Below are 11364 nucleotides of genomic sequence, written 5' to 3'. Positions count from 1 at the left end.
TTGTTGTGAAGATTAAATACACATTGAAATATTTAGAACAGTGCCTGACAACAGGAAGCTCTCAGTAAATATTAGCTATTATTTGATACTGATACTAAATGTGCCCTTTCATCAATCAGTCACGTTCCTGGGCAAAGTATTTAAACAAATCACACCACTTGGAAATGAAGGCAATTTATAGAAAATTGTGAGCAGATCATGGTCTCCTGGAGTTGTGCAGCCAATTCTGGTTGGCCTCTGCTAATTTTTTCTAAACAACCTCAATACTAAATCTACCGTAAATAAATTTAAAATCATCCCCTTAGACACACTATCAATTCCCATCAAACTAAATGAAAAATAAAATCCCACAATTAACAATGAAACATACACTAACATTTTCCCATTCTGTCCTCTAAGTTCCCTGAATACTAAGTTGTCTTAAAATTTTCAGTATATTGAGTATCAAGAATATTCAGTATATTTATATCAAGAATACTTGGGAGATAAATATTAAAGCAAAATGTAACAGGTATTTCTTTGGGGGGAAAATCATGAAAGAAACAACTTTTAATGTTGAAATTGGATCTGAATTTAGAGTAGCAAAATTTTACTTCCTGCATTAGCAAATTAACCACGGTCCAAAGAATGACTAACAAACCATTAGTATCCTGTGGCTGAACAGGTTACTGTGTTAACTGCAACACAGTAATTAGTGGTATTTAAATTCAAAATAATGTATATTTTAGTTTACACTTGCACTTAGTTCACTCAGAGTTAATTTTCAAATGTAAGGTTCAGCCCGTTATTAATAACTTGGTATGTTTTATTGAAGTTTTTGCTTTTTTCCTCTCTAATTCTGAAAGTACGTCTATACATTCTGAAATGGCATTTCAGTAGATAGAAAAAAGGTGACAAATTAGGACCAATTTCTTCTTTCAGGGTTAAACTAGTATTAAACTATACTACTACCCAAAACATCTTCATGAAAATTAGAGAGTTGGTAGTTCTCTGAAACTTGTATAAGCTTTATTTATTACTAAAATTACTAAAAGCACATTGAAAACACCTTGAAGTTAAGACCCAAACCACTAGGAAAAATCTCTACGGGCATCCAGTCCCTTTAAAACTGGGTAACAAAAGAGGCAAAAGACATTGTTTGTGATGAAGCCTGAGATTCAAATGCTAGTGTTTTCAAGCTTTAATAAAGTATAGCAATTCCAAGTACCAAGCATGATATCAAATTTCAAATTCATGGGCATACTCTTAATAAGCATCAAAAGCAAATTTGTTCACTGAATCCTATCTTACTTTTGATTTGCACAATGCATTCAGAGACGAGTTATAATTAGGAAAAAATGTACTGAATGCATCATGTTTAAAAATGCAATTAACATTTCAAAACCCACCACACTTAAAAGAGAAAATACCTGAAAAGTTAACTCTATTAATAAAATTATTTGAGACAATATTACCCTACAGATAAAAATACATTTGTTGTATATACATGTAGATTTCTACATGAAAGAAAGGATTCAGCTCCAAATAGAAAAGGACTGACCCTTGACAAAGACATCTTAGATTGCCAAACCGACATGATTACCAACCACTATAAGGAGAACTGGAAGCAGAAGGATAAAAGGTAAGTTAAAGGAAGGATAAAAGTTTAGTCACCTGCTCCTGAATAGCAGCCGAGTTGGGCGAGAAACAGGAGATGAAAGCAGAAATAAGACATAGAAGAAAGGCAAAGAAGGCCTCAACTCTGACCAGAAATGAATAGAGAATCAAGCAAAGTTGAGAATAGATATGATATAGCTGCAGTGAGATGCTTGAAACTAGAACTTGGTAGTTGATAGTTACAGAAGCTCAATTAAATCATCTTAAAGTAGAATTAGACAAAGTGTCTAAAATTTAATAGAGAACCAATATTACACTGACCAGATAACTCAGCATGGTATTATCATTTAAAAAACTTTCCCAAATAACATCAAGTCACCAGAAGACCTTTGCTTCTGATCACGTTCTTCGAAGCTTATCCAAGTTCCTGACTGACTGGGAGAGACAACACAGTGCTCCAAAAGGCAACTCTGCTGAGATGTGTTAGTACCAGAAACTCCATTTGACCTTGGACAGGCCCTGGATCTTGGATTCTTCAAAGTGAGGGAACTGGACCAGGTTTCTTCCAAGCAAAACATTTTATCGTTTTGTTGACAATGAATTAAACTGGGATTGTTTAGAATAACCCCAATTTTGGTGGGGAAGGTAAGGGGGAGAAATTAAGCAAGATACGGAAACATCACAGAAATTTCATGCAAAGGCAGAACATTCAAGTTCTGTTTCCTAATTAATGCCGTATGCAGAAGTATCCTGTAAACTAAATTTTCCCAACAGAAAAAGTCACCACATCCTCAATGGATCAGAATGATTACAGTATTTGGGATCCTTGATTAATATGAAGTACTCACTGTCTCTTCTCAAAGACTGGGTTTTTTCCTTTTACCCAAATCTTAAACTGAAAGACAACCAAGGTGCTAAACGTTCACCACCAGTCAATTTAGGAATGCTTGAAGAAAATAAACTGGAAATGAAGAAGCAGATGTTATCAAATTGCAGACATGTATTATTAAAAATTAATTATTGGCCCCACCAGGTTAAAGATGAAGGGAGGCCCTGAGAAGTCTATAGAGCTGATATACACACAAGTGAGTGTCATTGTTTTTTTTTTTTTGTTTTTTTTTTTAACCTAGTTTTATTAAATATTGCTTCTTTGGGATGTGTTTATAACAACTCCCAGAACATTTTCATGTAAGGATTCAAAGCGGTCATATTAAAATACAGCTTCAATATAAAGTTTATCACAGTTTTACAGTATTCAAAAATGACAGACCTGCCTTAAAAAACAAAACAAAAACCAAAAAGGACTGTTACACCCAAAACATAGGAAAACAATTAAATAAACAAGTTTGGCATTTTTGTAACTTTATAGTATAAAACAGAATATTAAATCTATTACTGGCAAGCGGACACGGATGTATTTCCTACTTTGAAACGTGTCCCATTTAAACACACTATACAAGTTCACTATACAAAAGATTGATGGTCTTTTTTGATGAAAGAAGTGCACCCTGAAAGTTTTTGCCAGTTTAGAATATTAAGCTCTTAAAAGTCAAAAAAGTCCTTTTTCTTTTTTAAACTGAAGGCTGAATTCAGATTTTTTTTTTTGTTGTTTTGTCTCATTTGTCAGCCTTCCTGGTTTAAAAACAATAGTGTCTATGGACGCCCACCAGGGGGCAGTGTAAGATTAGCCATTAAATCACCAACAGCTGCAAATATTGTGCATTCACCTGCAACAGAGAAAAATGGTCATTAGCTATTCGCAATACAGGAAAGATGATGTTAACACACCGGTGGGGGTAGGGGTAATTAAATCTAAAATTAGCAAGAACTTTAAAGATCAAAATAAAAAAGTAAATTTTAACTGCACAGGTTATAAGGGATTAAGCTTTGGTGTTAAGTATCAGATGATAATTTGGTTTGGGTTTTTTCTTTTCCTCATGAGGAAATTTTGGGTAAGCCCAAAATTTAGGTTTGAATTTAAGAAGACATGCCTAGAATTTCAATATAGAAACACTGGAGCACTGGATAAGCCTCTGAAGTTGGGTTTCAAGACTACTGACAACTTGCTTATGCATTTTGAATCTAATGAAAAGATCTATGTACTTATATTTATGCATCAGTTACAACATCAATGGTGTCCTTCTAATGTTGCATTAAAGGTCAGATAAAATTTCTGTGACAGCACTGTCCAATAGAATTTTCTGTGATGATGGAAATCCTCTATACACGCACTGTGGCTACTGAGCACTTCTAACTAGTGTGACTGAGGAACTGAATGTTAAATTGTATTTAATGCTAATTAGATACAATAATTAGATAAATCTAAATAGCCACTAGTGACAGTTATATTGGACAGTACAGTTCTATGACATCTACTGGAGTTTTCTCCTAAATTTTAAGGAAATGATCAATTTCTGGAGTTCAACATTAAAATCAATTAATACAAAAATAAAGTGGTTTTTCTTAAAAGCACTTCACCAGGAGGGGAAGTGATGGATTTGGGAAGGGGGGGGTGAGGGAGGTTAATGATTCATCCTCTCAATTTCCCCTTTGCTCAAAGAAACCAAATACCCTGTCTCTTCCTTCTTATAAATATTATAAGTATTTCAATATAAGAAACCCAAACCAGTTATAAATATTATGAACCAAAAGCTGGATTCCTTCCCTAGAGGACAGCCGAACACTACAGTGGCTGAAAAGTGAGAGAACTGAACACCTCAATTAGACAATGGCCTCTGGCAAAGGGCAGGATGTGCAGTGACCCTGTGCAAGTTACTGCAATCTTCTCTCCAACCACTGGAAAACTAAGGTGCAGAAAGAAAATGAAACCAGGCTAAGGCAGAAATAAAAGAAAAACACTTCCAAAATACCCCAACAATTTCTTAAATAAAAGAAGTTTTATCTTTCTTTTTTAAAAACACGTTTTTGTTACTGATAAGTAGGAAAACTTGCCTGATCTCAACAGGACAAAAACATTCTTTTAATTTCAAATTCCACAAGACATGACAGTCATCTGCTTATGAGAGAATGGTGTTTTGTTAAAGTCCTACTGGACTGCTACTTTGAATATTCTGATTGCTTTAAACTTTGATTCTTAAGGACCTATTTTTAGCTGAAAGAAGACATAAGTCAAAGGATGAACGCAGAAAATTGTAAGAAGTGGAAGAAGTATTACAACAAAAGAAGCATACCCTTCTCTACTGCCCAGTGCATTCCTTATAAATTATACTTGAGTGAGAACTTGCCTATGTATACGATATGGGGAAACAAACAGCTAAAAGTGTAACTTCCCTCATGATTCCTATTTCTAGTAAAATTTTGACACTGTTGTATCTAAAAATGTTTCAGAGAACAACTTTCCCTCATTTAAAAACATAATTCTGTTGTCACATTATTCTAAACAGAAAGATATAGAGAACTTCCTTAATATTAGAAATAAGCAAATTTAATTTCCTTAATATTAGAAATAAGCAAAATGGAAGAAAAGTTCTCTTTGCTGAGCTTTATGTTTTATAACCAAAAATTTAGCACTGCCAGGAGTTATGTGTTAAGCATAGGCTACTACAGTATTGAAGGGACCTTGTTTATCTTGCCAGAAACATTCTGGTTTCCTTGCAAATGCTCAGTTTGAGAGCTTCATTGTGCACTTGGTGAAAAGGTTCACTTGCACCCGCCTGAACTTACATAAGAAGCCCAAAAAGCAGTGATGCCATTTGTATCAGCTTTTATTCTTCACAAAACATTTAGAAGATACAGAACTTTGAATGATATTATTCTATTCATGATTGAACCATGAAATATGAGAAACCGACATGCATTTCAACTTGGTGATGTACAGAGTGGCAGGTATCGATGGTAGGGCAGGAATTACAGCCATGGAAAATTCTATCATCCTAACCTAGGGCTTTGTGGCAATGTGTGCTATAAATACAAGCTTCTGGCATTAGCAACTGGGTCAGTACCAATAGTAAATCACTAACAAAAATAAAGTCCAGGCAGCAGAGACATGGACAAAAACGAAGAGCCAGTGAGAAAGGAAGAAAGCGACAGGCAGACATTAAGAGGGCCACAGCAACCAGAGCTCTATTACTAGAATTGGGGGCAAAGTAGGTAAGGAGAGAGCAGAGGGGAGAAGGGGAAATCTCTCAAAAGAACTCTTACAACATATATGCAATAAAATACCATCTACTGGTCATGTACCTTGTCGTGGTGGGTTCATCTCTGCAAACCTCTTCAGAATGTTGCTGACCATCATGGGAGCAGCAACAGAAGAGTTCTGCTGCCTGGGAATGTCTGCCTGCTGGGTGGTACCTGAAGCCATGTCATAAATGATTGGAACTATAATACTAACAGGTTCTTGGGGAGGGACCGATGTTTTCTGAGTTAGTTGAAGCTGTAGACACAACACACACAAAGAGAGTAAAAACACAGTAAGAAAATAAAACATTTGACTAAAGTTATCAAAGGTACTATCATTTTCTCTCTCTACTGTCACATTAAGATACATCAAGCAAAAGAAAATTAAGTGTGACAAGAAAAGTGACAAACAACTGAATATTATGATTAAGATGCAACTGTCACACAACTATCTACTTCAATAACTTTCTGTTACTCCTGAAGGAACCAGGATTACATGAAGTCCAAACTGACAATTAAGGAATCTGGGCCTATGTTTGGCAGCAAAGATGATTTCTCCAGTTATCGCAAAGTTGCTCTATTAGCCTCACATGGCTTTTTCCTCAGAACCTCTGCGACACACACACACTGCGTGGTACTTACAAAAAATAACATTTTGGATTTCAGCACCACAGCAGGAGTCCCAGGAGGTGCAATTGGCGGTGCGCTGGGAGGGATCGTCAGGCAAAACTGAACGTTCCATTTCAGCTGTGTTGCCTGGTCAGGAAACTGTGTTTTTTTGGGGAAAAATAAACAAACAAAATCAAGATAAACTCATATGAACATTAGGAGTCTGAAAAGTCAGATATTTTATACTTATCAACAGAACATCAAGTTGATAACCTGCATTTTTTTTTTCCAAAGGAAATACATACGTGAAGTTACTAACTGAAAAGTCGATTCTGGATTTATGTGATGTTCCCCCTCCTCCCCTCCCACTTCATTAATTCCCAAGGCCCACGGATTCTGCTTCTTCAGTGTCTCTGACATCTGTTCCTTCCTCTTTATTTTCACTGATGCCGCTGAGCTCAAGGCTTTGTTACTTCTCCTGTGGCCTCCTAATGGTCCCTTCTAGTGGTTGCCTCTCCCAATCCATCCTTATGCCACTGCCAAACGTCCTACAGCATGGTTCTAATCTAGCTCACAAATGTTCAGTGATAAGCAGTGACACGTGTTGTTCCCCTCACCCCCTCCCAGGATCAACACCTGGCATTCAAAGCTCTTAACTGGTGCCAGTCTAGACTCCCCAGTCTCATTTCCAATTCCTTCGTAAAACAAACTAGTCAAATTGTGTTAATAATTTTAAATTATATCCACTGGTGCTTTTTTTTAGCCACATAAATATTTACTCCTTTAAAAACCCAAATGGATATTTTCTGACATAAATAATGTTTCCTATAGCCTATCAGAGCAGAAGCCAAATATTGAGACTATTACCAAAGAAACATTACTGTCCCGATATTAAAACGCCAAGTGAAAAAAGGAATGAGGTATTTATAATTACCCAAAACAATACTGGAAACATTAAAATGAAAGGACTACTGTAAGATTGGAAAAATATAATCAGCTGTCATATGGATTCCATCTATGTAATTGTATAGTTTCACAGGAAAAAAGAGGGATTAAAAATCTCCCAGAGAAGATGACAAGATTTTTTTGATAAATGGTATTAGAGCATTTAGGGGCATCTGAAAAAGTTGGATCCATACCTCATATTTGACACCAAGATATACTTAAAATGGATCAAAAATTTAAATAATTAAAAAAATGAATCTATAACAGTGTTAGAAGAAACCACGGGAGGGTTACTGAGTAGGAAGAGTGTATATTAAATGTATTTGCTGTTATAAAAGGTAAGCCACTGGTAACTCGGGTTGCCTGTGGAGAGGGAACTAGATGGCTGGACAGGGATGGATGGGAAATTTCCCACTGCAGCATCATGTTCTAAATTTAAAAGATACAAGAGGATTGCGTTACCCATTCAAAGACAAAATTTAAGTTAGAAATTAAGAAGAATTTAAGAGAAAAATGGAAGGACCTAAATGGGTGAAAACTAATAAACACTGCTCCCTCCACCTCCAAACTCCTCAAATCAAACTGGCTATGAAAGTTTACGTATCTCTGTAACTTACCAGCTCCAGTTTCATAATATGCACACAGTCCCTGAGGATGTGTGTAGGAGCTCCTAATAGCTTGGTGAAGGCTATTAATGTATTGGCTTTAAATGGAGGTCCTGCAACCTATAGGGATAAATAAAGCAAGTTATTCTTCATTCTACCTTGACTCTTGTTTCATTGATTTTATTAAAATTATGCATTAACAAACACATACTCTTGTTTCAAAGAATTTCTCCAAAACTTGAAGTTCATCAGGTTTCCACTGTCCTGCATTCTCAGGTGTCACTTTTAGCTGAAGTGTTTGGTTGGTTTTGGGACTAAGGGCTACTCTGCATTTCAGCGCATCCGTCTTAAACATAATCACCCCGGGTTCATTGGAATTTATCAGCTGCAGCTGCAAAAACAAGGATGCATCAAGTTAACGTGGGCCAACATGCAAGATGAAGACACCATGAAAATGTTACCTAGAGAACTGTTTCAAAAGGAGAACAATTCAGTTGACACCTGTTCCTAAACGAAGGTATCTAGGCGCTGAGCATCACAACATCACAAACAAAGGCAATCAGACATCATATGTCTCTCGATGGAAGAGCACAACACCACCTATGAAATATTCTTGCAACAACCAACTTGAGCCTGGATTCAGTAGTTAGATCCCCGTGATTGATCCATATTATAGAAATAGGGAAGCCAAAGAACATGATAAATGATTCCAAAGGGATGCAATCAGCAAAATCCAGACTGTGAGAAACTCTCCAGGACAAATGATATGGTTTCTTCAACAAATAAATTATGTGAGAAGTGGAGGGGGAACCTATAGTTTTGAAAGGGACTTAAAAACCTGTTTGGATTCTGTTTCAAACTGTGAAAACAGTGGTTTAACGGGAAATCTGGACACCAACTAGATTATTTGATGATAATGAAATCGTATTTATGGATGAAATGATGTCTGGAATTTGCTATCAAACAATTTGGGAGGAGCTATAGATGAAACAATATCGGTGTGTGTTCATTGTTGAAGGTGGGTGATGAGAACAGACAAGTTTATTATTCAATTCTACTTTTGTATATGCTTAAAATTTCCCACAACAGCAAGTTTTTAAAACAATGGCATATTAGGAGAAAAGAATAAAGAGTACAATTACAAAACGTTAGATCTGGATTGGGACCTCATGCTAGCCAAGGGGTTGGTAAATACTTGAGGCTATGTGGACTCTGTTGCAACCACTCAATGATGCCACTGTAGCTGAAAGCGGCCTTAAGACAATTCATAATTGAGTGGAAGTGGCTGTGTTCCAATAAAACTTTATTTATGAAAACAGCTGATGGGCAGGACTTGCCCGCCTCTAGGCCCAGTTTATTGACCTCTGCTCTAGCCTAATATGATTATGCAAATGAGCAAAATGAGTTTCAAAGTGGCAGAGTAGAGGCTAGATCACAGGTCTGATGATTACCATTTTAAATGCTAATTTATTCAACTTATGTGAAAACTTCTATTTTTTTCAAATCTGAATATAAAGGTTACAAAATCGCTTGGTGCCATCCTTGGAGTAGATATTTTCAACCTTCACTATTCTGACTACCACCTCATTAACACATATAGACATCAACAACAATAATTATAAATAACCTATATGCACGGAATACCAAGACGTTATGCTATAGGCGTTATATGAAATATCTCAAATTCCTACAACTGTTATGAGTTAGGGAGAATTACCTACTATTATCAAAAAGGTGAAGAAATTTGCCCGAGCTCTTACTAGCAGGTGGCAGGGCCTGGCTACAAGCTCAGGCAGCCGGCTCGAGAATGGGTACTCTCAACTCTGAACTAAAGGTATCACCATAGCAAAATAGGTTAAAAGGTCTTTTCTATAAGGGTTTTTAAATCAATTCAATTACTGGTGCACTTTAAAAAGCAGCGTTTATCCTCGTGATTATAATTAATTTGATCTCAATAGAGACTCAGATTCAAAGTCAGCCTGCCGGCAAAAGCATTCTAGAGAACAAGTAGTTACTCACATGCTATTCTCTGCAAAGCCAGATCCTGGGCGCACTGTCCTATGGTACTGTGCGGACCTAGCTCCAGGTCCATGTTAACCACAGCATGGCAAATTATAAAATGAAGGAATATGTTAACATAAGAATGAAAAAGAAAATAATGGAATCCATTTTTAATGCTAGGGCTGGGTGAAAGCATAATTCTAACAAGTTGGTTAAAGGAGACGAGGGAATTATCACTTTAGTTCAGATCCTGTTCTGAGGGGTAACGTAGCACTTGCCTTTGACAATCACCACTTATGAGTTAGTTCACCAGGCACCCATACCGTTTCTTGTTGAATAATTCTTTGAAGGTGTCGTCTCATGATGACCGATCCAAGGAATCTCTCAAGTGGAGAACAAAGGTAACTACCTGCCAGGCCAGGTACGAGGCCTGGCGTTGGAGAGGGCAGCAGTAAAATGTTCAAGGCACTGTGAGTAAGGATGGTGGGTATGGAGGCTGCCCAGGAGCGCTGAGGTAGTTTACGAGGTGGGGGCATGTTTGTTGGCATCGTTTGGGAACCTTTTGAGAAGGAAAACATGTTGTTTCATTTATAAATACATATCACCTCATTGTTCCTTGCTTTGCTTTTATTACAAACCTTTGATATTCTACAGCAATCCATCCTGTTTTAGTTACTCCTTGTGGTGTAACAATCATATATTAGCTTTCTCTTAGCAAAAATGGCCAGTTTTTCTCCATGTGGACAACTCCCTTGCAATGAGACTTGGCCGCATTTCCTTCAAGGAGGGGTGGAGTCTATTTCTCCACCTAGAATCTGGGTTGGCTTTGTGACTCGCAGTGGCCTACAGAATGCAGCAGAAGTGATGCAGTGCCAGCTGCAAGCCTAGGTTTTTCATTCTCTGGGAGCCTCCTGTCCAGTCACCAGGTGAACAAGCTCATGATCAAGTCTGAGACCACACGGCGCAGAGAGAAGCCTTGCCAGCAGAGGGCATCCTAAATCAACCAGGCCCCCGCCAAGCCCGGAGCTGACCACAGATGCATGAGTGAGCCCAGCAGAGGCTGAAAGAATCACCCCGCTGGGCTCAGCAACCTTTAAAATGGTGAGTAAGCATACAATTGTTTTAAGCCACTAAAAGTCAGGCAGCAAAAGCTAACATATTTGTACAACTCTTCCTTCTGTGTTAACCTGCAGAACCTTTATCAGTTAACTTGAGGTATCTTTTAAGGTCTAGTATTACAGCTAAAGCAGTAGTCGTAACAGAGGTACTGGATCTTACCTCAGAAGACTTCTGGAGGAGACATTTCTTTCTTATGTTTTGTCTGATTTTGCCAATTAACTATTGTTACAACTGATTTACTAAATGGATAAAAGTTGAAGTTATTAAATATCCCCTTTCAACAAGTAGCTCATGATCTTCAAACGTGAGAATGAAACAAAATAGGTCACTTGTTGATTAAACCAAAAGCAAA

General features: G+C 37.1%; 1 protein-coding gene across 2 annotated transcripts in view; it reads right to left on the bottom strand.

Annotated features, from left to right (window-relative positions):
- Window positions 1-1140: 1140 nt before the first annotated feature.
- MED14 (mediator complex subunit 14) overlaps window positions 1141-11364 on the bottom strand; it is a 76600-nt gene continuing 66376 nt past the window's right edge. For both annotated transcript variants that reach the window (XM_081043312.1, XM_081043311.1), the window contains 6 exons: window positions 10217-10452; window positions 8104-8283; window positions 7905-8012; window positions 6376-6501; window positions 5797-5989; window positions 1141-3323 (listed from right to left, as the gene is read on the bottom strand). In XM_081043312.1, coding sequence (XP_080899438.1) covers window positions 3250-3323; window positions 5797-5989; window positions 6376-6501; window positions 7905-8012; window positions 8104-8283; window positions 10217-10452 — 917 coding nt within the window. In that variant the 3' untranslated portion in view covers window positions 1141-3249. The remainder of the gene's footprint in view (window positions 3324-5796; window positions 5990-6375; window positions 6502-7904; window positions 8013-8103; window positions 8284-10216; window positions 10453-11364) is intronic.

Source organism: Rhinolophus hipposideros (genome assembly GCF_964194185.1).
Source record: "Rhinolophus hipposideros genome assembly, chromosome: X".
NCBI classification, from domain to species: Eukaryota; Metazoa; Chordata; class Mammalia; order Chiroptera; family Rhinolophidae; genus Rhinolophus; species Rhinolophus hipposideros.
Note: the sequence above shows the minus strand (reverse complement) of the source record. Positions and strands in the feature narration are given on the sequence as shown.